We start from the raw sequence: 25,443 nt of genomic DNA on the forward strand, positions 1-25,443 counted from the left end.
CATAAATGCTCTAATGGGAATCGATTTCATTATATTGCTTAAAGAAGGAAAGAAGGGGATAATTATTCAGCAAAGCAATGTAAATCTCAACTAGACAAGTAAAGTTCCATAAACTTAATCGTCCTTTAATCATTTCCATTTCGAAGAGGCTATAACAGGCATAAATCATTTTTCATTAAAAAACGGATTTACGAAAATGAGGAAAATAAAAAAGTGGAGAAAACCAAGAATTCCAACTAAAATATAAATAAAGATTCTGAAAGTAACTGCATCTTACTCGATTGTAGTTGGTGTAGCCACAAATAATTGTCTCTTTTGCAAAACTGCTCCAGTGGCATAAGCAATTGCAATATCTCCAAGGTATCTAAACTGGGGGCGCAATGTACAGATGACAATATAATGCTGATAAGAAAAAGCACAGTACTCAACGGTTTGGTCCCAAGCAATCCATTGTGGCTGAGTGAGAAGATTACCAACTGGTTGAGAAGTTTCCCAACAGCATATTATCAATTCAATCAATTATTATGCTACATGTTATCTTTGTCTTCTTATGGTCAAACTAAAATATGCACAAAAATACAGTGAATATTAGGCAACATAAACACTATTTCTGTTAAAAGTCAAATAATTTAGGCACCAAATTAGGCATCAAATGGTGCTTTGTCAAAGTCAAAAATTAGGCACCTAATTTTTGTTGAAATTGGGTAATGGGATAATTAATTTTAGTCATTGTAATTTAGGGTATTTATAAGATTAGTCCTTAAGTTTCAACTATAAATACCCTAGCTCATTTAGCTTTAAAATCATCCCAAAGCATTCTAGCTTTCTTCTAATACTAGAAAGAATTTAGAGAGTTTCTTGAGAGTTGTTTTCTCCTTTTTATCAAGAGAAAATTATCATTGTTTTCTCCTTGGTAGATCGAGAGAGGTTGTAATTCCTATTTTTTCATAGTGAAATTCTTCTACCGTTGCCCGTGGTTTTTACCCTAAATTGTTTTAGGGGTTTTCCACGTAAATTTTGTGTCTCTTTTATCTTTATTTTTATTTTCTCAAATTATCAGTTGCGATTTTGCTCTATCCGATAGCCGTCTTCCGCAACAATTGGTATCAGAGCCAGATTTGAGTGTGTAATATCTGCTTATTGTCTTTGTGGTTGCCACCAAAAGTTGGATCCTCTAACATAAGAAAGTAAGAAGGTATTACCCATTCTTTGAAGGTTCCAGAGAACTATTCACGATAGTGAAATAGTGGGAGCTATCCGTAAAAGAAACTATGGCAACGAAATTTGATATTGAAAAATTTAATGGGAGAAATTTCTCATTGTGGAAATTGAAGATGAATGTCATTCTAAGGAAAGACGGGTGTCTAGCGGCTATCAATGAAAGGCCGGTGGATTTCACAGATAACATCAAATGGAACGAGATGGACGGGAATGCTATGGCAAACTTTCATCTAGCATTAGCAGATGAAGTATTGTCAAGCATCGAGGAGAAGAAGACATCTAAGGAGATATAGGATCATCTCACCAAATTGTACGAGGCCACATCGCTGCACAATAAAATTTTCCTTAAGAGGAAATTGTACACTCTCCGTATGCCAGAATCTACTTCAGTGACGGAGCACTTAAATACACTGAACACCTCATTTTCTCAGCTTACATCCTTAAGCTGTAAAATAGAAGAACAAGAACGTGCTGAACTTCTACTTCAAAGTCTACTGGATTCGTATGATCAACTCATCATCAACTTGACAAACAGTAATGTCACTAGTCTAGTCTTTGATGATGTTGCAGCTGCTGTTCTACAAGAAGAAAATATGCGCAAGAACAAGGAAGACAGACAAGTAAATCTGTAACAAGAAGAAGTGTTGACAACGATGACAACGATGAGAGGGAGATCAACAGAACGTGGCCAAAGCAGCAGTCACAAACATGGTAGATCGAAGTCGAGGAGCAAGAAGAATTTAAAGTGTTACAACTGTGGAAAGAAGGGTCATTTGAAGAAGGATTGTTGGAGTCTAAATAAAAACTCCAATCCACAAGGCAATACCGCAAACACTTCAGATGATGGAGATGCTCTATGCTGTGAAGCGTCAACCACCATGGAAGGAAGAAAACGATTTGCAGATATATGACTCATTGATTTGGGAGCAACATATCACATGACCTCAAGAAGAGAATGGTTCCATCATTATGAACTTGTCTTAGGAGGATCTGTTTATAGTTGCAATGAGCATGCCTTAGAGATCGTTGGCGTGGGAACCATCAAATTGAAGATGTATGACGGAACAATTAAAGTTGTTCGAGATGTGCGGCACGTGAAAGGCCTGAAGAAAAATTTATTATCATACGGATTGTTGGATAATAATGCAAGCAAGATTGAAACACGGAAATGAATCATGAAGGTGTTTCGTGGAGCGCTTGTGGCGCTGAAAGGCGAAAAAATAGCTGCAAACTTGTACATGCTGAAGGGAGAGACTTTGGTAGAAGCAAAAGCCTCTGTTGCCTCATGTAGTTCAGATTCGGCAATGCTATGGCATCAGAAACTTGGACACATGTCAGAACAAGGAATGAAAGTCCTTGTGGAGCAAAAGCTACTTCTAGGCTTAACAAATGTATCACTTCCTTTGTGTGAGCATTGCATAACAAGTAAGCAGCACCGGTTGAAATTCAACACATCAAATTCTAGAGGCAAAAGTGTTCTAGAATTAGTTCCCTCTGACGTATGGCAAGCACCAGTAACGTCCCTAGGTGGAGCAAAATACTTTGTCTCATTTATTGATGACTACTCCAGGAGATGTTGGGTGCACCCTATTAAGAAGAAGTCAGACGTATTTTCAACTTTCAAAAACTTCAAAGCGCGGGTGGAACTTGATTCTGGAAATAAGATCAAGTGTTTCAGAACAGATAATGGAGGAGAATACACAAGCGAAGAATTTGATGACTTTTGCAGGAAAGAAGACATCAAAAGACAGTTCACAGTGGCGAACACTCCTCAACAAAATGGAGTGGCAGAGCGGATGAACAGAACCTTGTTAGAAAGAACAAGAGCAATGTTGAGGGATGCAGGCCTAGAAAAATCATTCTGGGCAGAAGCAGTCAATACCGCCTGTTATTTGGTGAATCGAGCTCCATAAACTGCAATAGAGCTGAAGACACCAATGGAGATGTGGACTGGAAAACCAGCTGATTATTCAAACCTCCATATATTTGGAAGTATAGTGTACGTGATGTACAACTCCCAAGAAATTTCAAAGTTGGATCCAAAATCCAGAAAATGCAAATTCTTGGGGTATGCTGATGGAGTAAAGGGGTATCGCTTGTGGGATCCCACTGCCCGCAAAGTGATCATTAGTAGAGATGTTATCTTTGTAGAAGATAAACTACAAAGAAAAGAAGACGATGATAGCGCTGAAAAGTCAGAGACTACTCAGATACATGTGGAAAAAGAGTTTGAAGAAGAAGATTCTTCTGAAGCAGAACCAGCACATGATGAACAAGAACCAGAGAGTTCTGATGCTCCAACAACTCGTCAATTAGATCGTGTGAGAAGACGTCCCAATTGGCACTCAGATTATGTTATAGAATGTAATATTGCATACTACCTTTTAACAGAGGACAGTGAGCCATCAACATACCAGGAGGCAATAAACAGCTCAGATGCTTCACTGTGGATGATGGCGATGCAAGAAGAAATCGAAGCCCTTCATAAAAATAATACATGGGATCATGTGCCACTACCACAAGGAAGGAAGCCAATTGGTAACAAATGGGTCTTCAAAATCAAGCGAAATGGTGACGATCAAGTTGAGAGGTATCGTGCAAGACTGGTGGTCAAAGGATATGCTCAAAAATAAGGTATTGATTTCAATGAAATATTTTCTCATGTGATTCGACTAACAACAGTTCGAGTAGTTTTGGCAATATATGCTACATTGAACTTACATCTAGAGCAGCTAGATGTTAAAACAACTTTTCTTCATGGAAATCTTGAAGAAGAAATTTATATGCTCCAGCCTGAAGGTTTTGAAGAAAAAGAAAAGAAGAACTTGGTTTGCAGGTTGAACAAATATCTATACGGACTAAAGCAGGCGCCAAGGTGTTGGTATAAGAGATTTGATTCCTTCATTATGTGCCTTGGATACAACAGACTTAATGCAGACCCTTGTGCTTATTTCAAGAGGTCTGGTGATAACAATTTTGTTATATTACTGTTGTATATAGATGACATGTTGGTTGCAGGACCCAACAAAGATTATATTAAAGAATTGAAGGCACAACTGGCTAGGGAATTTGAAATGAAGGACTTGGGATCAGCAAACAAGATTCTAGGGATGCAAATTCACCGAGACAGAAGTAATAGGAAGATTTGGCTTTCACAAAAGAATTACTTGAAGAAGATCTTGTCACGATTCAGCATGCAAGATTGTAAGCCAATTTCTACCCTCTTTCTATTAACTTCAAATTATCCTCCAGTATGAGTCATAGTAATGAAGAAGAGAGGATGGAGATGTCTCGAGTACCGTATGCATCAGCAGTGGGAAGTTTAATGTTCGCTATGATATGCACAAGACCAGACATTGCACAAGCAGTGGGAGTGGTTAGTTGGTACATGGCGAATCCAGGCAAAGAGCATTGGAATACAGTGAAGAGGATCCTGAGATACATCAAAGGAACCTCAAATGTTGCATTATATTACGGAGGATCAAACTTACTAATAAATGGTTATGTAGATTCTGACTATGCAGGGGATTTGGATGAAAGCAAATCTACTACAGGATATGTGTTCAAAGTTGCTGGTGGAGCTGTAAGCTGGGTTTCAAAATTGCAGTCAGTTGTGGCTACGTCCACAACAGAGGCAGAATATGTAGCAGCTACACAAGCCAGTAAAGAAGCAATTTGGTTGAAGATGCTATTGGAGGAGCTTAGGCACAATCAAGAGTATGTCTCTATGTTTTGTGACAGTCAAAGCGACTTGCATCTAGCAAGGAATCCAACATTTCATTCAAAGACAAAACACATACGAGTTCAGTACCATTTCATTCGTAAAAAGGTTGAAGAAGGGACAGTAGATATACAGAAGATTCATACCAAAGACAACATAGCAGATTTCATGATGAAGGCGATCAACACTGATAAATTTACCTGGTGCCGATCCTCTTGCAGCCTGGCGAAAATATAAGCAACATAAAGGTACAAGGTAGAAATAATGGTGTGAAGATATGATTATTCAAATCAAATCTTCAAGTGTGAGATTGTTAAAAGTCAAATAATTTAGGCACCAAATTAAGCACCAAATGGTGCTTTGTCAAAGTCAAAAATTAGGCACCTAATTTTTGTTGAAATTGGGTAATGAGATAATTAATTTTAGTCATTGTAATTTAGGGTATTTATAAGATTAGTCCTTAAGTTTCAACTATAAATACCCTAGCTCATTTAGCTTCAAAATCATCCCAAAGCATTCTAGCTTTCTTTCAATACTAGAGAGAATTTAGAGAGTTTCTTGAGAGTTGTTTTCTCCTTTTTATCAAGAGAGAATTATCATTGTTTTTTCCTTGGTAGATCGAGAGAGATTGTAATTCCTATTTTCTTATAGTGAAATTCTTCTATCGTTGCCCGTGGTTTTTACCCTAAATTTTTTAGGGGTTTTCCACGTAAATTTTGTGTCTCTTTTATCTTCATTTTTATTTTCTCAAATTATCAGTTGCGATTTTACTCTATCCGATAGCCGTCTTCCGCAACAATTTCAACTTTCAACCTTAAGCAAAACTTCTACTTAAAGGAATTTTCTTAAGTCAGTTTTGATTATTTGTTATCTTGGTTTTGAAGTTCTCAAATAAGTATACGATTAAGAGCTATGAGCAAAAGCACATCAATCATATCAATATATGGAGGAAAATCTAATAAAGTTTAGCAATTTTGTGAAGCAAACCTATTGGCGTCGATTATTTGCACCTGAAAAACTGAAAGTTTTGAGGCACTGCCTTAGCGGTAGATCTCTGAGAAGAAAATCCATCATCATAAGAACCACTACTTCCATATCCTGACGATAGCAGAGTGAATTGTTGAAGAACCAGGGGTAACTGTACGAGGTATTCGATAGGCAATACCAAACAGTGCCTCTCCATACGGGCCAGTGACCTGGTAGAGAAATTTACAAGTTACGAGAGGAGTCTAACCGTGTGCAATTCAGAAAAAAAATGGAGGGTACTGAGAAACACATCTAAATCTAACAATATGAAATCCTATCAGTGCTATTTAATGATGGAAGTATAATTCTTTCAGTAAATCTTTGAAAATTGTGGAAATAGCTGGCAGCAGCGAGAAATATCATCTATCCAGTGTTTCTTCCCTCATTAAAAGAAAACAAAATAATTTTGTTGAAAGAAACATAATCTGTATAAAAAAAAGTATTCACTTCTCGGCAAATCATCTCTCATATTTGAAGAGCTGATGCATCCCGAATGAATCTGATTCTACTGAAATGAACTAACAGATGAATTAAGCAAGGAAATTAAGATACCGGCTCACTGCAGGTACCTATGGACCTCCTTAATATGTTCGACGTTCCATCATCCAGCAAAATGCGAACTTGAACATTAGCAAAAGCAGAGTTAGCTGCTGCTGCTGCCTGAGCTGCCGCCACCGCTGCAGCTGCTTCTTTAGCTTTTCTTGATGAACTTCCCTTGTGAATAATGGTCATTCTCGGAGGTACTGTGGACTCTAATATAGCAAATCTGTCAGAGCATGTATCCCAAGCCAGAAGCTTAGCACTTCCTGAATCAACAATGGACCAACCGCTGACCTTGTAGATTGAGAAATGAAGAATATCAGGCCACACAATTGCAACATACCTGCACAGAAGTTCTTCGGTAAGATTGTAAGAATGATGCCTCAATTTAAAGTAGAATGGTTCAAGGACAGCATATTCCAGCTGAAATTTCTCCCGACACTCTTTAACCTGAAAGGTACAAGAGCATAGTGTTCTAATCTGAGAGGAAAGAAAAAGAGGAACTAACTATTCAAATTGCAGATGAAATAGCATGTACACAGAGGCAAAATTTTGATGTATGTCCACATCCAAAAAATCATCTACCACCCTATTGTTGAAACAGGCACTCAGTTAAGCAACAAATCCAGAAGAGGATTTCTCATTCAGTTGAAGTGAAAGGAAAGAGAACAGAGAGCAAAGGAAATGGGGATATTTGAGCCATACAGAGCAATAGGATACATAACCTGCGGAGTTCCCTTCTCCGTTCAGCGATTGGGCACCGAAACTTTCGTCACTGTCACCGTTGGCAAAGCTTTTCAGATTTACAACGTCAGTACCAATCTTTCCTTCTTCTTTGTTTTTTCTTTCAACAATGTGAAGTTATTCATCTCCTCACTTTCAGCTTCCTTTTGCAGTGCTCCAAGTTCAATCTGGTGCTTATTGGTGAGATTTTTTCTTTTTCTTTTTTAATTTCAGCTTTTGGTTAAAAGCTGGTTTTCTCCTAATGCTGTTATGTAGGTCCTCAATTACCCAAGAAGATTCGAGCTCTTGCTTCGTACCGTGATTACACGTTTGCCGCCTACGGGACTGATATTGGTGTATTTAAACGAGCTCACCAGATTTATCTTTAGTCTTTTGTTTATTTCTCACTGTCTTGTATTATTTATGTAGACCTAGTTTTTACCCTTAAAATTTTGTTCTTTTGGATTTTGGTGGTAAGATTAATTCATGTGCAGGTAGCAAATTGGCGCAGGCACAGTGCTAAAGTCAACTTATTGCTTTTATTCGGGGATCACATTCTAGGTGTAGACGCTGATGGCAGTGTTTTCATATGGTCGTTTAAAGGAATTGATGATAATCTTGCTCCAATTGGACATATCAAGATAGATGCCAAATTCACTCCTACTTGTATAATGCATCCAGAACTTACTTAAACAAGGTAACATTCCCCGCTTTGTTGCTAATATGGTACTAGGTGAATTTTAAATGTTATGATAAAATGGACATGTAGAACTAAGAAGAGTTTGAACAGGTTCTTATTGGGAGCCAGGAAAGTCCTTTGCAGCTTTGGAACATCAGCACAAAAAAGAAACTTTATGAATTCAAGGGATGGAATTCCGGTGTCTGCAGTTGTGTTTCATCACCTGCACTAGATTTTATTGCTGTTGGTTGTGCTGATGGAACAATTCATGTTCACAATATACGTTATGACGAAGAAGTTGTAACATTTAAACATTCTGCAAGAGGCACTGCCACTGCCTTATCTTTCAGCACAGGTATTTTCATTATGGACCTTTTTTGAGCGCCTTTCCTGATCTTGGGCTTGCTTTTTCTGTTGATATGTTGGAATTTGCTTAGGCTGCAGTAGGGGTAATTGAGCCAAGCCAGCACATGGCAGAATTGAACTTGGTCAAGCATTATTTTCTTCTGCTTGGGTGTGTCACAAAAAATAATCCAGCTACTCAAGCTGAAGTCACTTAGACTCAATAACTTCAATTTTAAACAGTGGTAGATGTGTACAGTAGGGCTTTTGCCTGGCATTTTCTATTAGAGAAATACCTGTTTACTCAAGCCCATCACCGTGCATATTTATACTGATGTCTGTTCTATATTCTGCAGATGGACAGCCCCTTCTAGCATCCGGAGGTTCTTCTGGCGTGATAAGCATATGGAATCTTGAGAAGAAAAGGCTTCAAACAGTCATAAGAGAGGCTCATTGAATTCAATTATTTCACTTCACTTTTTTGCTAATGAGCCTGTATTAATGAGTTCATCAGCTGACAACTCAATTAAGGTAATGATTAATGTACTTTTAATCTTTTTCCCTCTCTAGTTATTTGATTAAATTTTATGTCTATGAAGTTTTAAGTGGTTAAAGTGAGTGAACATGCTGCATATGCATTTAGTTGTGTAATATCACAAGTGATAATAAAAATATTTGAGGTTTGAAACTATCTTGTATCATATTCAATGTTTCAGAACTATGGCATGAATATTGTTGGGATTTATTTGAAATTTGACCTTACACTAATCTATCCTATGCATATCGCCAAGTCTGATTCTTCCCCTTCCTAACCAAGAGGTTCTGTGCATGCTTGCTATATTCTTTTTCCCCCTCTTTTCAGGTCAGTGTGGTCTTTGCACTGTGGTCTATGCTGCACATGCTCATTTCTGATATTGGGAAATGCACTTCTGATATTTTATTTTTTTGCCTTTGCAGATGTGGATATTTGACACAAGTGATGGAGATCCTCGTCTCTTGCGGTTTCGAAGTGGACACAGTGCTCCTTCACTTTGCATCAGGTAATGGCACTCCATGAATTTCATCCATGTGCAACTTTCTACGTATTCATTTCACCCCTAATATCTTTAACAATTAAAAGTGTATTAGAATGTTATTGCGAATAAGGTTAATACAATTCAAGAACGGTACCTGCTAAATTATCTTGCAGTACTTCGCCATATGACCTCTTAAATTTTAATATTAAATTATCTAGCCCGCACTTCAGTTATTTCAAAACTTTTCTCTGGGAGATCATTTGCACGTGAAATACCTAATTGGAATTTTACCTACTTTGGTAGGTTCTATGCCAATGGAAGGCATATCCTGTCTGCTGGCCAAGACCGTGCTTTTCGCCTTTTCTCTACCATCCAGGTTTGGCATCTATAATCAGGAGTTTTCTCTTCATGAATTTTGATATGCACGATGTTTCTGATTGACCATTGTTTGAACTTATATTCACCTCAGTGGGACCTTTTTTTTACAAGTTTGCAGTTTCTGAGTGTTGTTTGGTGGCAATGATATATTTTTTTTATAAGAAGTGGAGGCCTCGTTAAAACTCCCTTCATGATTATTAAAACACCCTAAGGTGTTCCATAATCAGCGGGAGGAGGAAAAAAGTGCCTCAAATTTTATTAATAAAAGATCAGTACATAGTATGTGAATACAACCAAGCTCACCCCCCTTACAAAAGAAAATCCGTAAACCAAAAGAAAAACATCCCAAACACCAACTCCCAATCTTAGCCAATACCAGACTTTGCTAAACCGTCTGCCTCAACATTTGCTGGCCTAGTTACCCAACGAATAAAACCCTCTAATTTTCTTAACCTATCAGCAATTTCCTTAGAAATAATAACATACAAACTTGAACGTTTATCCAAATTCTTAATCCACTCCACTGACGACTTACTATCACTCTCGATGATCAAACGTTTCTTGTAACACCACCGAGAAGATTCAAAGAAAATTAAACCCTGTTTAATAGCCTTTAATTCCATTAAAGAAGGAGGTCCCGGACCAGCAGCTTCTTGAAAAGAACCTAGAACCGAGCCAGCTTCATCTCTTAAAATCCCGTCTAATCCACTTGTCTTCCAATCACCATTGACAGAAGCATCCACATTCAACTTTAGAAAACCCTTAGGGGGAGGGGACCAAGAAATCTGTTTAATTATCTGGTTCTTTGGAGCCGTACAAATATCTCCAAGAGAGGGATCATTGATGAGGGAATCCTTTGAGATGGAGACGTTGAATTTAGATAAAGCAATGATGTATTTAATCAGATAACACATACCCCTTGATCTCATTATAATGTTCCATGCTTGTTTAGTACAACGTTCAGTTCTTTCTGATTGATAAAATTGTCTGAGCTAGATCTGGACTTGAATGTGATATAAGCCTTTTTTTCTGATTCTAAGACCTGATAAAATCCTTTATTTATCTAATCTGTAATTTGAAAAGAGCTTTGGTTCCTGGGTATACTACTTACAGTTTGTTCTTATTCTCACCCTCCATCCATGGATTTCTATATATACATTCTACATCACAATTAATATAATTTTCTAGTTGGTCAAAACTTGTCAACTCTGTTGTGATAAGGATCAGCAAAGCAGAGAGCTGTCGCAAACATATCGAAGCGAGCCAAGAAACTAAGAATGAAGGTATGGCTGGGATGAAATGTTGATACTTTTCTGGCTAAATTAGCATGGACACCTCAATACTTTTATATGCAGATATTACTAATTTCTTCTGCAACTGTTCCAATTTTTGTTGAGTGATCTCTTTCTTCAGCTTGGTTTCATATTTTTCAATTTCAGGAGGAACTAAAATTAAAGCCTGTTATCACATTTGATTGTGGTATGATCTGCTATATGCTCTTTTATCATTTAAATATGTTTTTTTATGTCAAAGTGATCCAAGTTTTGCTGTTGCGCTCTCTCTTTCATTAAAAAAAGCTGAAATCAGGGAACGGGATTGGTGCAATGTGGTTACATGCCATATGGATACCGAACAGGCATATGTGTGGAGACTTCAAAATTTTGTGATTGGTGAGCATATTCTGAGACCATGTCCTGAAAGTCCCACACCTGTGAAGGTTATGCTCAATCTAATTCCTACCATTTAGTATTTGTTTATTTCCATAAGTTTTATGCATTGATATTTCTATTTTCCTGCTCCAAATGCAGTGAATACATTCAATGCTCTTGTATTTATAGAATATAGCCTAGACGGTGTAATTATTCCTCTTCATTTAAAACGTTAATTAAACCATTCATAGATGAGAAAGCCCTGCTATGAACTAGTTTTTCTTCAACTATATGAATTGTAACTGATGATTTTTTTCTTCTGGTTACAGGCCTGTGCAATCAGTGCGTGTGGTAACTTTGCTGTTCTAGGGACAACAGGTGGTTGGATTGAGAGATTCAATCTTCAATCTGGAAGAAGTCGAGGTAGTTATCTGGACAGGCCAAGAGAAAGTGCTCATGATGGAGAAGTTGTTGGAGTTGCATGTGATTCTTCAAATACCTTGATGATAAGTGCAGGGCAGGGTTTCAAAAACAGGTCCGCGACCGTGATTTCGGCCGCGATATAGCGGTTTCGCCGTCGTCCGAGTTACCCGCGACGGCCGCAATAGCGTCCGCGACGGCCACAATCACGGTAAATTCGAAATAACCGAAAACGCGACCTCGACCGCGATTTGAAACCCTGGTGCAGGGTATCATGGAGACATTACGGTATATTCTTTCCCTGATACTCCTGTTTTCCTATTCTTAAGTCTTAACACAGACTTCTAAGAGTAACATGTGATTATAGCTTTCAACATTCCTCTGTTGGGTATAGCTGCAAATACCTTGTTAAATCATTCCACCTTGATTTGTGCTTTACGTCAAAATATATTCCAGCCAGTAGTGAGAAGGGCTGATGATAACTTAATTAATAATACTTACTTTTAAGCATGGTGAACAAAGTGAAGATTTTTATTGATTTTCTCCGGTGTGTAAGTTGATAAATTGATTTGATTCTTTGTGTAGGTATGGGATTTCAAGGGACGTGACGTAAAATCTAGATGGGAAATTGGATGTACTGTAGTTAAGATTGTTTACAATCGCCTTAATGGTGAGTGCTTCTTTTGGTATTTGTTGTTATCAGCCTTGAACCTTGGCTTTCTCTCTCTCTCTCTCTCTGTCTGTCATTGAGCATGTACTCATGCTTCTCTATGGTATCTCCGTGTCTGCTTTTCTTAGACTTTTAGTGTTTTCAAACATATATTTATCTACTGTTTTTATTTTTTTTACCGTATTTGGCAGGTCTTTTGGCCACAGTAACAGATGATTTGGTTATACGTGTGTATGATGTTGTGGCATCAAGAATGGTTCGTAAATTTGAAGGCCATACAGACCGTATTACTGATTTATGTTTCAGTGAGGATGGCAAATGGCTTCTATCATCCAGAATGGATGGGAGCCTGAGAATTTGGGATATTATCTTAGCAAGACAAATTGATGCTGTACATGTCGATGTAGCTATCTCAGCATTGTCCTTGTCACCAAATATGGATGTTTTAGCAACTACCCATGTTGATCAGAACGGGGTTTATCTGTGGTAAGTGTTCAATTGTCTCACCTTTACCTCATGGGCCAAAGAAGTTTAGCTATTAGGTCTAATTATCTTTGTGATCTTCTATTCACTCTAAATAGCTGGAGAACTTAAAGGCGAAACTTAATTTGATTAATTACTTCTTTGTAAACAACACGAATGACAATTTTCATAGCTGGAACATGGCTACAATAAATCTCATGTATTTCGGTCATTCAGTGTACAACAGGCAGGTTTACATGTAACTGCAATTTGGTTTTAATTCCTTGTAAGAAAAACTAATTGGATGCAATCTTAATCAGGGTTAACCGGTCAATCTTCTCTGGAGCTTCAAATGTGGATTCTTTTGCAAGTGGAAAGGAAGTTGTAAATGTCAGATTGCCATCCATCTCATCTATGGATGGACCACAAACTGAGGATTCTGATGAACCCGTTACGGACAACTCAGTTCCAAAAGATGCTTCTGTCTCTGCAACATTCATTAAGCAGATTCCAGAGCTAGTTACTCTCTCACTACTGCCAAAAAGCCAATGGCAAAGCTTGATTAATTTAGACATTATAAAGGTCGCTATTTACTGTCGCTTTTATTTCAAGCAGTTAGGTTGAGTTTCTGCAAAGATCGACTCCATAATTGCATTATAATTGCAGGTTCGCAACAAACCAATTGAGCCTTCCAAGAAACCCGAGAAGGCTCCTTTCTTCCTGCCTGCTCCATCTTTTTCTGGGGAGATATTATTTATGCCTAGTGAAGCTAATGGGAATAATGATGCAAAAGGCAATGAAACGGAAAATAATGATAGGAAACTTGACATGCCACCATCCGCATTTTTGCAACATCTTCAGTCCTCTGCGGAGATAAAAAACTGTAAGTTCCATTCTGAACTTTATCGAATATCCGTGGTAAACGCCTTTGCAGCTAATATTTGTGTGCCTTAACATGTTGCAGTTTCTGCATTTACTGATTATATTAAATGCTTGTCTCCTTCGGCTTTGGACATGGAGCTTCGGATGCTTCAGATCATTGACGATGAGAATGTGGAAGAGCTTGATAGGAAACCTGAGATGGTCTCAATCGAACTGTTATTGGATTATTTTGTTTCTGAGCTATTCTACAGGAACAACTTTGAGTTCATACAAGCTGTTATCATGTTATTTCTGAAGGTATTGTTCTCGTACCTTATTTTAAGGAATTTCATTTTATGGTTAACGATGCTTTTTGCAATAGACCTTCGGATTTGTAGATGTCCCAATTCTGACCCGAACCCAATAGAACCAGCCAATTCTCCAGAACTCAAACTCAATCCACAACCTATCTTTGCCCCATATGAAGTCAACAGCCCAAACTTATCCAACATAACTCGAATATGTCCCGAAAAAGAAATGATTTGAATCTAGAATGACCTAAACCTGGAATAATCCAAAACCAAAATGATCCAAACTAAAACCATCGAAAATTACAAGCCTCAGGAAAATCTTAAGAGACTTTGATCCTTGATTAATATATTTTGATTGACAATTGGCTGTGTATCTTCTCTAGTGTTCTGCCTTGTTTTCTTCTGTTATTTGCAAGTGCTTATTAATGGTGGCTTTTCATTGATGTAATTGTCCATCATATTTGTTCAGATTCATGGCGAAATTACAACAAAAGGCAAAGAAGCTCCTTGAAATCCAATCGGACGTATGGCAGAAGATCGATACGATGTTCCAACAAACAAGATGCATGATCATAAATATTTTTTTAGTTATAAACGTTCTTATTTATTCGCATTACGTAAGTTCTGAATTATTTGTTGGATGTAAAAAACTTTTAAACTGTTATAAATATATAATTTTTAAGCCTTGATATAAAAAGAATCTCAAACTATTACTCTTTTTCCATTTAAGTGTCTAATTTTCCCCTAATCAATATGGGTATCTAACGTTGTAAACGTTACTATTTTAAGTATTTAATGACGGACATTAAAAATAATATATTGATATAAGCTAGGATATATTGAGAGAGTGGCCACACCCTTTCAAAATTTTAAATTTTTATATAATTTAAATATTTTCTTTGTTTTTTTGTTAATGACTTAGTTTCACATCTTTATATTTTTTAATAAATATTACATTTTAAGTTTGTATTCTTGACATAAAATTAAGGTTTAATATAAGAATAAGTGTTCAAATTATGTATCGAAAAATATTTTAGTGTTTAAAGATTTTTTTTGTTAAAAATAATTGTCTAACGTTTTCTCCATTACCATTTTAGGTGTCCAGGTGTTAACCGTCGTTAAATATCTTCGTTAAATGACACATGTCACGTTTTGGTAATTTTGAGAATTTTTATTTAAAATAAAAAATATATTTATTATAAAAACTTATTTTTTTTTCAAATCTTAAAAAAATTAAACTTTAATTTTAATCCATTTGCCACCGTCATTAATCGGCCAAAAACCAAACGACGTGTGGTCGAATTGAAAATTTTCAAATAAAGTTTGAATCTTAAAACATAACATGTCAATTCGACTAACTCCAGTTTTTTTATTTTATTTGATTTGATCAAATACTCACCCTTATTATTAACAATCACTCATAGCTACAGTTTCATTGGTTAAATGATAATCTTTCGTCATTTCACCCATTAAGAGGGTCATCATTTTTCTCTGAGAGTCAGTGGAGGATGCATGTATACTCTAAGGTAGGCATGAGCCCATCTTAAAATCTGAATTTCTTTATATTTGTAATTAATTTTACAGTATGTAATTACCTTGAAATTTTATTGATGTCTATCTTATACAAAAAATAATAATAATTAATACATATATGTTTATCATAAAATTTATTTGTAATCTGCAACTGTCGAGAACTCCCCATTACTCGAGTCTCTCATTACATATCTAATGACTATAAATTTAAATTAAAGAAGAGGAACTATATCACCAACATTTATAACCATTATCCCTTCCGTTAAACATCAACATCATATAATATCTAACTTAGTCAATATTTAACTAACCTATACAACAACAGGGATTTAATTGACTATTTAGCTTTGTTAAGCCAACAAAATTCCGGTACTTAAAGTTCAATTAATAACAATTTAATTAGATATAAATGAAAGAGAGGAAATGGTACTTAGACAATTAAATTAACAAGTTATGACCAACAATAAGTTGGTCTAGTGAGATGAGTCACTAGATTCTTTAAGCAATGTCAAAAGTTCGAATTATGGCGTTTGCAAATTGAGCAAATTATGTTGGGAGGGTCGTCCTCGCCTCGGCAATATCCAATCTGATAGTTGATCGATAGATCGGATATAGATGATTAATTAAAAAAAATTAATAAGTTATGGTTTACTTCCGGTATTTAAAATTCAATTATTAATCAATTGTGATTGGTAGATAAGTTTACAACTTGATTGACTTTGTGTGAATGTTGTAAATTTTGTTCAATCGAAACGGTGATTAGAGTACGATTGTTAAATTCAAATTCATTATAAACGTAAATCTTTTGTTATATAGTTATCAAGTTATATTCTAAATTTGTCCCAAACATTTAAGCATTCCAAATTCATCCTCGATTATGACTATCATTTTAAATTTGTCCTCAAATTTTTGAATGTTTCAATAACTTCCCCAAAATCATCGAGAGTTCGGGGATAAATTGAAATATTTAAAAGTTTAAGGATTAAAATAGATTGAAGGTCACATAGTTTGGAGATTAATTTAAAATAATTTTTATAATTTAGAGTTTGAAGGCATATAGTGTAATTAACTCTAATATCTTTTAGTTGTTCAACCCCTTGTAATTTTCATACTTTTAAATTTTATTTTCAGAAATCTAGTCCCTTCACTTTTTATATTTAAAATTTTAAATATGATTGTCAACATCATTAATCCTTTTGTTAAATTCTCTGGAGCGACAATTCGAATTAAAAGAAAAATAAAATAACTTGATAACTATATAACAAAAGATTTACGTTTATAATGAATTTGAATTTAACAATCGTACTCTAATCACCGTTTCGATTGAACAAAATTTGCAACATTCACACAAAGTCAATCAAGTTGTAAATTTATCTACCAATCACAATTGATTAATAATTGAACTTTAAATATCTGAATTGTTCGAATGGATAAGGGATAATGGTTATAAATGTTGACTAAGTTAGATATTATATGATGTTGATGTTTAACGGAAGGGATAATGGTTATAAATGTTGGTGATATAGTTCCTCTTCTTTAATTTAAATTTATAGTCATTAGATATGTAATGAGAGACTCGAGTAATGGGGAGTTCTCGACAGTTGCAGATTACAAATAAATTTTATGATAAACATATATGTATTAATTATTATTATTTTTTGTATAAGATAGACATCAATAAAATTTCAAGGTAATTACATACTGTAAAATTAATTACAAATATAAAGAAATTCAGATTTTAAGATGGGCACATGCTCACATTAGAGTATACATGCATCCTCCACGGACTCTCAGAGAAGAATGATGACCCTCTTAACGGGTGAGAGGACGAAAGATTATCATTTAACTAATGAAATTGTAGCTCTAAGTGATTGTTAATGATAAAGGTGAGTATTCGATCGAATCAAATTGAATAAAAAAATTGGAGTTAGTCGAGTTGATTTGTTTTGTTTTAAGATTCAAACTTTATTTGAAAAAATTCAATTCGACCACACGTTGTTTGGTGTTCGGCCACATGTCGTTTAGTGTTCAGCCAATTAATGGCGTTGTTGGCGGCCAACGGTGGCAAAGGGATTAAAGTTTTAAAAGTTTTGGGTTTTTTAAGATTTGAAAAAAAAATTAAGTTTTTATAATAAATATATTTTTTATTTTAAATAAAAATTATCAAAACGTGACATGTATCATTTAACGAAGATATTTAACGACGGTTAACGCCTGGGCACCTAAAATGGTAATGGAGAAAACGTTAGACACCTATTTTTAATAAAAAAATCTTTAAGCACTAAAACATTTTTCGATACATAATTTAAACACTTATTCTTATATTAAACCTTAATTTTATATCAAGAATACAAACTTGAAATGTAATATTTATTTAAAAAAATAAAGATGTGAAATTAAGTCATTAATAAAAAAAACAAAGAAAATATTTATATTATATAAGAATTTAAAATTTTGAAAGGGTGTGGCCATACTCTCTCAGTCTATCCTTGCTTATATTAATATATTATTTTTAATGTCCGTCATAGATTAAATACTTAAAATAGTAACGTTTACAACGTTAGATACCCATATTGATCGAAAAAAATTAAACAATTAAATGGAAAAAAGAGTAATAGTTTGAGATTCTTTTTATATCAAGGCTTAAGAATTCTATATTTATAACTGTTTAAAAGTTTTTTACATCCAACAAATAATTCATAACTTACGTAATGCGAATCATTTGATAAAATAATTAAAATACAATTTAAAAATATATTAATATAATTTTCATATCAATTAAAAAACTATATTAATATAATTTTCATATGAATATGTTAAAATTTATATAAAGTAAATATTATATTATTAAAGATTCTTTAAAAATATAATTATAAATAATAGGGAAAAAAATAAATTACGAGATTTATTTCAGGGCCGTGGTTATGGTTCGATGACAGCAAGCGCGGAGGAAAACGACGAAGATATATCTTTCTCTCTCTATTAAAATATTTTTGAATTCTGAATTACTATATAAATACATAGTAAGACTGTCTACTTGCAGTGTGCAGTTCTCATTTCAGCTGAAAAACTGCGACGGCATGCAATTGGCATTCTCTTCGAATCTGCTCAACGCTGCTTTTTGATTTGAATTCCGACTAGGTTTTATACAGAACCGGTGAAGTGAAAAATGTGGAAGCTGAAATTCGCCGAGGGAGGGAATCCATGGCTGAGATCGGTGAACAATCACGTGGGGAGACAGATTTGGGACTTCGATCCCAACCTTGGATCGCCGGAGGAGTTATTGGAGGTCGAGAAAGCTCGCCTCGACTTCACCAACGACCGATTGAAAAAGAAGCACAGCTCAGATCTACTTATGCGCTTGCAGGTATTTCCATACATATTCTTCGTTATATTTTGCTTATGTATTTCTCATTGCGTTCCATTGTCGTTAATTCCATTAAGACAATAATAGTAAAGTGGTAGGTGGTAGGTGGCAGTGGCATTTTGAAATTCAGCAGTTTCTAATTCATTGCCCCACTTGCTTTTTTTGCTATATTTGGGTAATAACTCATGTTTTGATAATAGTTTTTTTATCCAGTATAGAAGCATTCAAATTGCTACTAAATATCGGTCTGCGAAAGCAGTCTATTGAAACATGGCAGTATTAAGCTTCAAATCGTTACAAAGTACAGTGTTAATAGTGTCTGCTTTGATTTTTCCAAGATCACACTCTCGTTAATCTTTCCAAGCAGCCTGCATATGATTGTTATCAGTGCCTTTCCTTTGATGTGGGAAATGACCCAGCGTAATTCCTCCTAAATCTTGATAAACTACCACTTTTACGAAACCGTTTTTTCAGAACTAGCTTCATGTCGTCTCAATTGGTTATCAGATAGGTTTAAACTTTGAAATTAAGATTTGCTGCTAGTAGCGATGAGTATTTGAAGCTTCTGGGGCTGGACGAAATTTGTGGGAAATGGATAGACAGCTTGTTTAAGCACAGTAAAAAAAACTGAAATAATTACACGGAGTACAATTCAACAAGAGCTGATGAATATGTGGTAAGGTTATTGTCAGCATGGGAGCTTTTGGATAGGAACTTTTCTTTATGAATGGTGCGGTTAATGCAATTTTAATGTTTAAATATCATCTGTGATCTGTGTCTTTTGCTTTCAGTTTTAAGGTAGAAACTTTTCATAGCTTTCCTGATTCTGTACTGTTATTTGGATTATTGAACTTTCTTCTTTTATTTACAAAGTACGCTTAATGTTCTCTAGTTATTCATTTTATTATTTAATCTCTTTCCTCCCATAATACAGTTTTCCAAGGAGAACCCAGTACCTGAAGTTTTGCCTCAGGTCAAAGTTGAGGAAGCGGAAAATGTTACGGAATGGATGGTCACCAATACTTTACGAAGAGCTATAAATTTCCATTCATCTCTCCAGGCCCATGATGGGCATTGGCCAGGTGATTATGGAGGTCCAATGTTTCTTATGCCCGGTTTGGTAAGTGATGATTTTTTTTATGGAAGGCGTTCTGGATGACATCAGTTTCACTTATATTGTCTTACGTGGGTGGCCTAAAGGTTTTCATTTACCTTATCAAAATCTTGTTACTAAAATAAATATCATAATTTTAAAATAAATAATTATGTAGTATTCGTATATATTTTTGTTTTGTTCATGCGATGCATCAGGTAATTACTCTGTCGATCACTGGGGCATTGAATGCAGTCTTATCAGAAGAGCATAAGAAGGAGATGCGTCGCTACCTTTATAATCATCAGGCAATTTAAATATCTTTTATGTTGCTCTTTTAGCAAGTTTAATAGCTCCTCAAGTTTTTTTTTATTCCGAGTGTTATGCATCTTTTTCTTCTTGCCCTTGGGCTGTAAAGTTTGTGAACTATGGTTACGCATATGCAATTGCAGAACGAAGATGGGGGATGGGGCTTACACATTGAGGGCCCAAGTACAATGTTTGGTTCTGCCTTGACTTATGTCACTCTAAGATTGCTTGGTAAAGGACCTAATGATGGGGAGGGGGCAGTGGAGAGAGGAAGAGATTGGATTTTGAACCATGGTGGTGCTACTGAAATAACATCATGGGGGAAGATGTGGCTTTCAGTTCAGAACCTAACCCTTTTTATGTTGGTTTCAGTGTTTGATTTAGTGTTCTTGATCTTCACACGAGCATCAGTTTAATAATAGTTGCATGCATTGTTTGGTGGCAACAGGTGCTTGGAGCCTTTGAATGGTGTGGCAATAATCCCTTGCCCCCTGAGATATGGCTTCTCCCTTATATGCTACCATTTCATCCAGGTTCTTGTCCCTTCATTTCCATTTAGAAACTTTGTTGAATTTGCATTCGGACAAGTTCTCTCCCAAAGAGAATAAAAGAATTAAGTTTTTTCCCCTCGGCAACAGGTAGGATGTGGTGTCACTGCCGGATGGTCTATTTGCCTATGTCTTATTTATATGGAAAGAGGTTTGTTGGCCCTATCACACCAACAGTTTTGGCTTTGAGGAAGGAGATTTTTACTAGTTCATACCATGAAATAGATTGGAATCGAGCACGAAATGCTTGTGCAAAGGTTAGTGAAATTGAGAGTTTAGATAAATGATGTGCCTCTAACATTTATATACTTCTATAAATGATTTTAGATGGCCATACGGTAATCAGAGCAAAACCAACTTAAGCTCTTTTCTATGTTAAGCTTTCAATCCGGAATCAATTGGTAATATTTAGATTGCCATACCCTAATCTAAGCCCATAACTGATTTTAAACTTAGCCATTGCTGACTGATGACACCGGTTAACGAGAATCATAGGGACCATAGGTTTTTCTCATTAGTTCTTTCCATAGATTGTTGAACAGTTCACTCTTGGTGTTCTTGTAGATTTTCATTTAACATCAAGAACCTTTCACTTTTTCTTGCAGGAAGATTTGTACTACCCTCACCCATTGCTGCAGGATATTCTTTGGGCATCACTTCACAAGATCGTTGAACCTATCCTAATGTGTTGGCCCGGAAAGAAGTTGAGAGAAAAGGCTCTCCAAACTGCAATTGAGCACGTACACTATGAAGACGAGAATACTCGTTACACCTGCATTGGTCCCGTAAACAAGGTGTGCAGGGAAAACAAACTCCTAAATCTCAAAAAGTAAATAAAAATAAAAAGCTATGCATGTTTCTTTGGTTATTATACAGGATTTTTGCATTTATCTGGCGTGTCCAAGTCTTTCAAAATTCAGATTACTATGCAGTTTGTATTCATTTTTTTTCTCAACTCTGATATTTGCCATAACGCATGTGATGTGATTACTCTGTACCGAATGCATCCCATGCAATTATTCTGTAATTTTTATTTGCTTAGCTAATTATATTTTTTGCTTTGGGAAAATATATTTTGCTGATAATAGGTGTTAAACATGCTTTGCTGTTGGGTGGAAGACCCAAATTCAGAGGCGTTCAAGTTGCATCTTCCAAGACTTTATGATTATCTATGGGTTGCTGAAGATGGCATGAAAATGCAGGTGAGTATACCTTCTCATCCTTTATGTTAGTTGATAATAGCCTTGACCATCAGTCAAAAAAGAAAATTTATTTACCAGATTTGTGGTATTAAGGTATTTTTAACTGATAAGACAATATTAGTGAATAGCTGCTGCTGCTAAACTTGAATCGTTGATATCTGAAGGTGGCTTCCGTTTCATTTGGAAAACATAACTTCTGCTTTATAAATGATGTTCTACTAATCCATGCACTGTAGTTGTGCCTATCTTTTGGGTTTTACATTTTTACTGCATTTGCAATATCTTAATGACCATTTTTCTGTGGGTATAATGAACTTGTTGCAGGGTTACAATGGAAGTCAACTATGGGACACTGCCTTTGCAGTTCAAGCAATTATTTCAACCAACCTTACTGAAGAGTACAGTTCAACTTTGAGGAAAGCAAACATGTACTTAAGGAACACACAGGTGGTTTGTGTTTCAGAAACACATTGGAGTTTATTCATTGGGAAGACTGCTTGCTATTGAATGTTTTATATGTTTTTTTCATTATTTTGAAGGTTCAAGAAGATTGCCCTGGGGACCTCAACTTTTGGTACCGTCACATTTCCAAAGGTGCTTGGCCTTTTTCAACTGCAGATCACGGATGGCCTATTTCAGATTGCACAGCAGAGGGATTAAAAGTAAGTAGTTCTGAATTCAGAGAATTTTCCTTATGTTTTCTTAACATTTTACCCTCCTCCAGGCTGTTCTTTTATTATCAAAAATATCCCCAGAGATTGTTGGAGAACCATTAGAGGCAAATTGGTTATATGATGCCGTAAATGTTATCCTTTCACTTCAGGTAATTCATTTTCTGGTTATGATAAACTGAATCCATATATCTATAGACACACGTGCAACATTAGTAAATATATTGTTAATACCAGGTAACCATAGTCCACAATAGATTATCATATTATATTTTAAACCATGAAAACCCTCCTCTGACCTCACCATTGGTCATTCAAAATCTTGTTTTATCTTGAGATCGGTGTTGTCAATGAGCTCAGATTGTTGCTAATATTTATTCGATTTTGTTTCCATATCTTTGCAGAATGCAGATGGTGGCTTTGCAACGTATGAGCTCACAAGATCATACCCTTGGTTGGAGGTATCCCTTGTTACTCTGTTCATGCCACTGCTTTTCAACAGTAGTTTTAGTTAATTTTACATTTGTGTAACATCAAACCTTAATTATCTAAAACCTGAAACTAAATAGTTTGATGTGGTAAGCTGTAGACATATAATGGCTTACCATATTGTTTTATGTTTACAGCTGATCAATCCTGCTGAAACATTTGGTGATATTGTTATTGATTATCCGTAAGATTCCAGCGTTTGAGTTAAACTCTCTGTATTTTTCTTTTTTATTTTTTTTCTTGAAGTATGTAGTTTAATATCAATTATGATGGCTGTTCAGTTATGTTGAATGTACGTCAGCTGCAATTCAAGCTTTGGCAGCTTTCAGAAAGTCACATCCTGAACATCGTCGACATGAAGTCGACCAATGTATCCAAAAGGCAACCAAGTACATCGAAAGCATACAAGCCTCGGATGGCTCATGGTTTGGCCCTTTATTTAGAACCAATTTTTATAAGAAGTTTTTGTTGTTAGTCTGTGACTTCTGTCTATAGCTAAAATTATTGAAGTATTACAAGCCTCATACAGCACATGGAACTCCTGCCGGTGTCATTAGTACCTGAATTTTCTTCTTAAAACAACTAAAATGCTTCAATCCTGTCTTTTTTCCTAGTTTTGAACTTAATTCGAGTTGTTTATGCTATCCAATTAGGTACGGCTCTTGGGGTGTTTGCTTCACCTATGGTACATGGTTTGGGGTGAAAGGATTGGTGGCTGCTGGAAAGAGCTTCAATAACTCTTCTAGCATACAGAAGGCCTGCAATTTTCTGCTGTCCAAACAGCTTCCCTCAGGTGGCTGGGGAGAAAGTTATCTTTCATGTCAAAACAAGGTCAGGTTTATTAACCTGCCATGTAACAGTTATTAATTTCTACTCGATTATATACAGAACATCTAAATTATATAATCTCAGTTCTAATCTAGGTGGACTTTGTATATATTCGTAGAATATACCTAATACGGGTATTTGGGTATTGCCTAACACTTGTATATTGTATAATCTCATTAGTTGACTGTATAATATTCACACATCTCGAACTCCATTATGTTTGGGTATATTGTTTACAATGAATTAAATGCTCCCCTGTACAGGTTTACTCAAATATTGAGGGAAACAAACCGCATATGGTAAACACCGGCTGGGCTATGCTGGCTTTAATCAATGCCGGGCAGGTAAAACGTCATTCTCTATTGCAGTAGCTTCTAAATGTTGAGATTGGACTATGCTGCTACGGAGGTCATCGTCTTCTTGAGTAGCACTTCTTTTTGCCATGATAGTTGCTCTTTGATAATATGGAAGTGGAACCTTTCCTACGTATTCATAACAGAAAATCATGAAAAGTTGAATTATATTAACTCGATAATTTATGTGCCTGCATGTGTTTGTGTGGAAAATGTTTCAGATTGAGAGAAACCGAATGTAAACACGCATCTCTGTCGCTTTAGAAGTTTCTATATATTTTCAGGGTTTCATTGTTTCTATTTTAAACTTATTCAAACAGGCTGAGAGAGATGCGACACCACTGCACAAAGGAGCTAGATATTTGATAAATTCCCAAATGGAGAATGGGGATTTTCCGCAACAGGTAAGTTTTTCCAACGACGCCGGTGCGGGAAACTTTCATCTTAAAATGATGCATATTCTTTGATTGAAATTCGTAAACTCATTACATGCAGGAAGTCATGGGAGTGTTTAACCGGAATTGCATGATCAGTTACTCCGCTTATCGCAACATTTTCCCTATTTGGGCATTAGGCGAGTATCGTACTCGAGTATTGCAGCCGGACCGGAAAACATCGTAGGACAGCGGTTATAACTTTCGATGTTGCTTTGGCTACTACTATACGTTCACCTTGTTAACTAATACTTCCTTTTAGTTTATGGACAATGCATAAGACCCATGCAGTGATAATGCATCATGTACAAAGTCGAAACTATCTTATGAGTGAGAAGGGATATGCCTCAATTTTTTCTTTTTAGGTTTCCCATACTTTCGAAAACTAAGAATATTAAATTTTATTTCTCCAATTTTTTAGATCAAATTACTTTTAAGGTCCTTCTTATTTTTTAAACTAATCAAGTATTGAGCTCATGCTTATTTTAAAATTAAATTCCATCCTTATTCTTTCTATTTAAATATTAATTAAATTCTTATTAATTTTAAAATTAAACAAACTAAGTGTCATACTCATTTTTTAATAGTTTGAGGTGA

General features: G+C 35.6%; 2 protein-coding genes and 1 pseudogene across 2 annotated transcripts in view; 2 read left to right on the top strand and 1 right to left on the bottom strand.

Moving 5' to 3' along the window:
• Positions 1-6,977, bottom strand: part of LOC120170388 — a 35,733-nt gene extending 28,756 nt beyond the window's left edge. Inside the window, exons 1-5 of the mRNA XM_039178331.1 lie at positions 6,970-6,977; positions 6,521-6,851; positions 5,953-6,080; positions 5,143-5,164; positions 278-402 (exon numbers count right to left, since the gene is read on the bottom strand). Coding sequence (XP_039034262.1) covers positions 278-402; positions 5,143-5,164; positions 5,953-6,080; positions 6,521-6,851; positions 6,970-6,977 — 614 coding nt within the window. The remainder of the gene's footprint in view (positions 1-277; positions 403-5,142; positions 5,165-5,952; positions 6,081-6,520; positions 6,852-6,969) is intronic.
• A 164-nt stretch (positions 6,978-7,141) lies between these two features.
• Positions 7,142-18,682, top strand: LOC120170389 (annotated as a pseudogene).
• LOC120170352 (cycloartenol synthase 2-like) lies at positions 18,631-25,136 on the top strand. The gene is made up of 19 exons (XM_039178310.1): positions 18,631-18,689; positions 18,720-18,919; positions 19,854-20,039; positions 20,231-20,320; positions 20,465-20,659; positions 20,770-20,854; positions 20,960-21,126; positions 21,475-21,663; positions 21,958-22,071; positions 22,396-22,518; positions 22,611-22,733; positions 22,796-22,894; positions 23,147-23,203; positions 23,369-23,415; positions 23,513-23,656; positions 23,885-24,062; positions 24,323-24,403; positions 24,733-24,816; positions 24,908-25,136. The coding sequence occupies exons 2-19, from the start codon at positions 18,722-18,724 to the stop codon at positions 25,031-25,033; spliced, it is 2,286 nt and encodes a 761-aa protein (XP_039034241.1). The 5' UTR covers positions 18,631-18,689; positions 18,720-18,721; the 3' UTR covers positions 25,034-25,136.
• The last annotated feature ends 307 nt before the right edge of the window (positions 25,137-25,443 follow it).

Source organism: Hibiscus syriacus, unplaced genomic scaffold (assembly GCF_006381635.1).
Source record: "Hibiscus syriacus cultivar Baekdansim isolate YM2019G1 unplaced genomic scaffold, ASM638163v2 tig00111779_pilon, whole genome shotgun sequence".
NCBI classification, from domain to species: Eukaryota; Viridiplantae; Streptophyta; class Magnoliopsida; order Malvales; family Malvaceae; genus Hibiscus; species Hibiscus syriacus.

Bases quoted from the DNA above. Each gene is read 5' to 3' on its own strand.
- LOC120170352 (XM_039178310.1), top strand. From the start codon at position 18,722: ATGTGGAAGCTGAAATTCGCCGAGGGAGGGAATCCATGGCTGAGATCG. The intron at 22,734-22,795 runs GTAAGTAGTTCT...ACCCTCCTCCAG, and splicing joins GCACAGCAGAGGGATTAAAA to GCTGTTCTTTTATTATCAAA. The intron at 24,063-24,322 runs GTCAGGTTTATT...TCCCCTGTACAG, and splicing joins ATCTTTCATGTCAAAACAAG to GTTTACTCAAATATTGAGGG.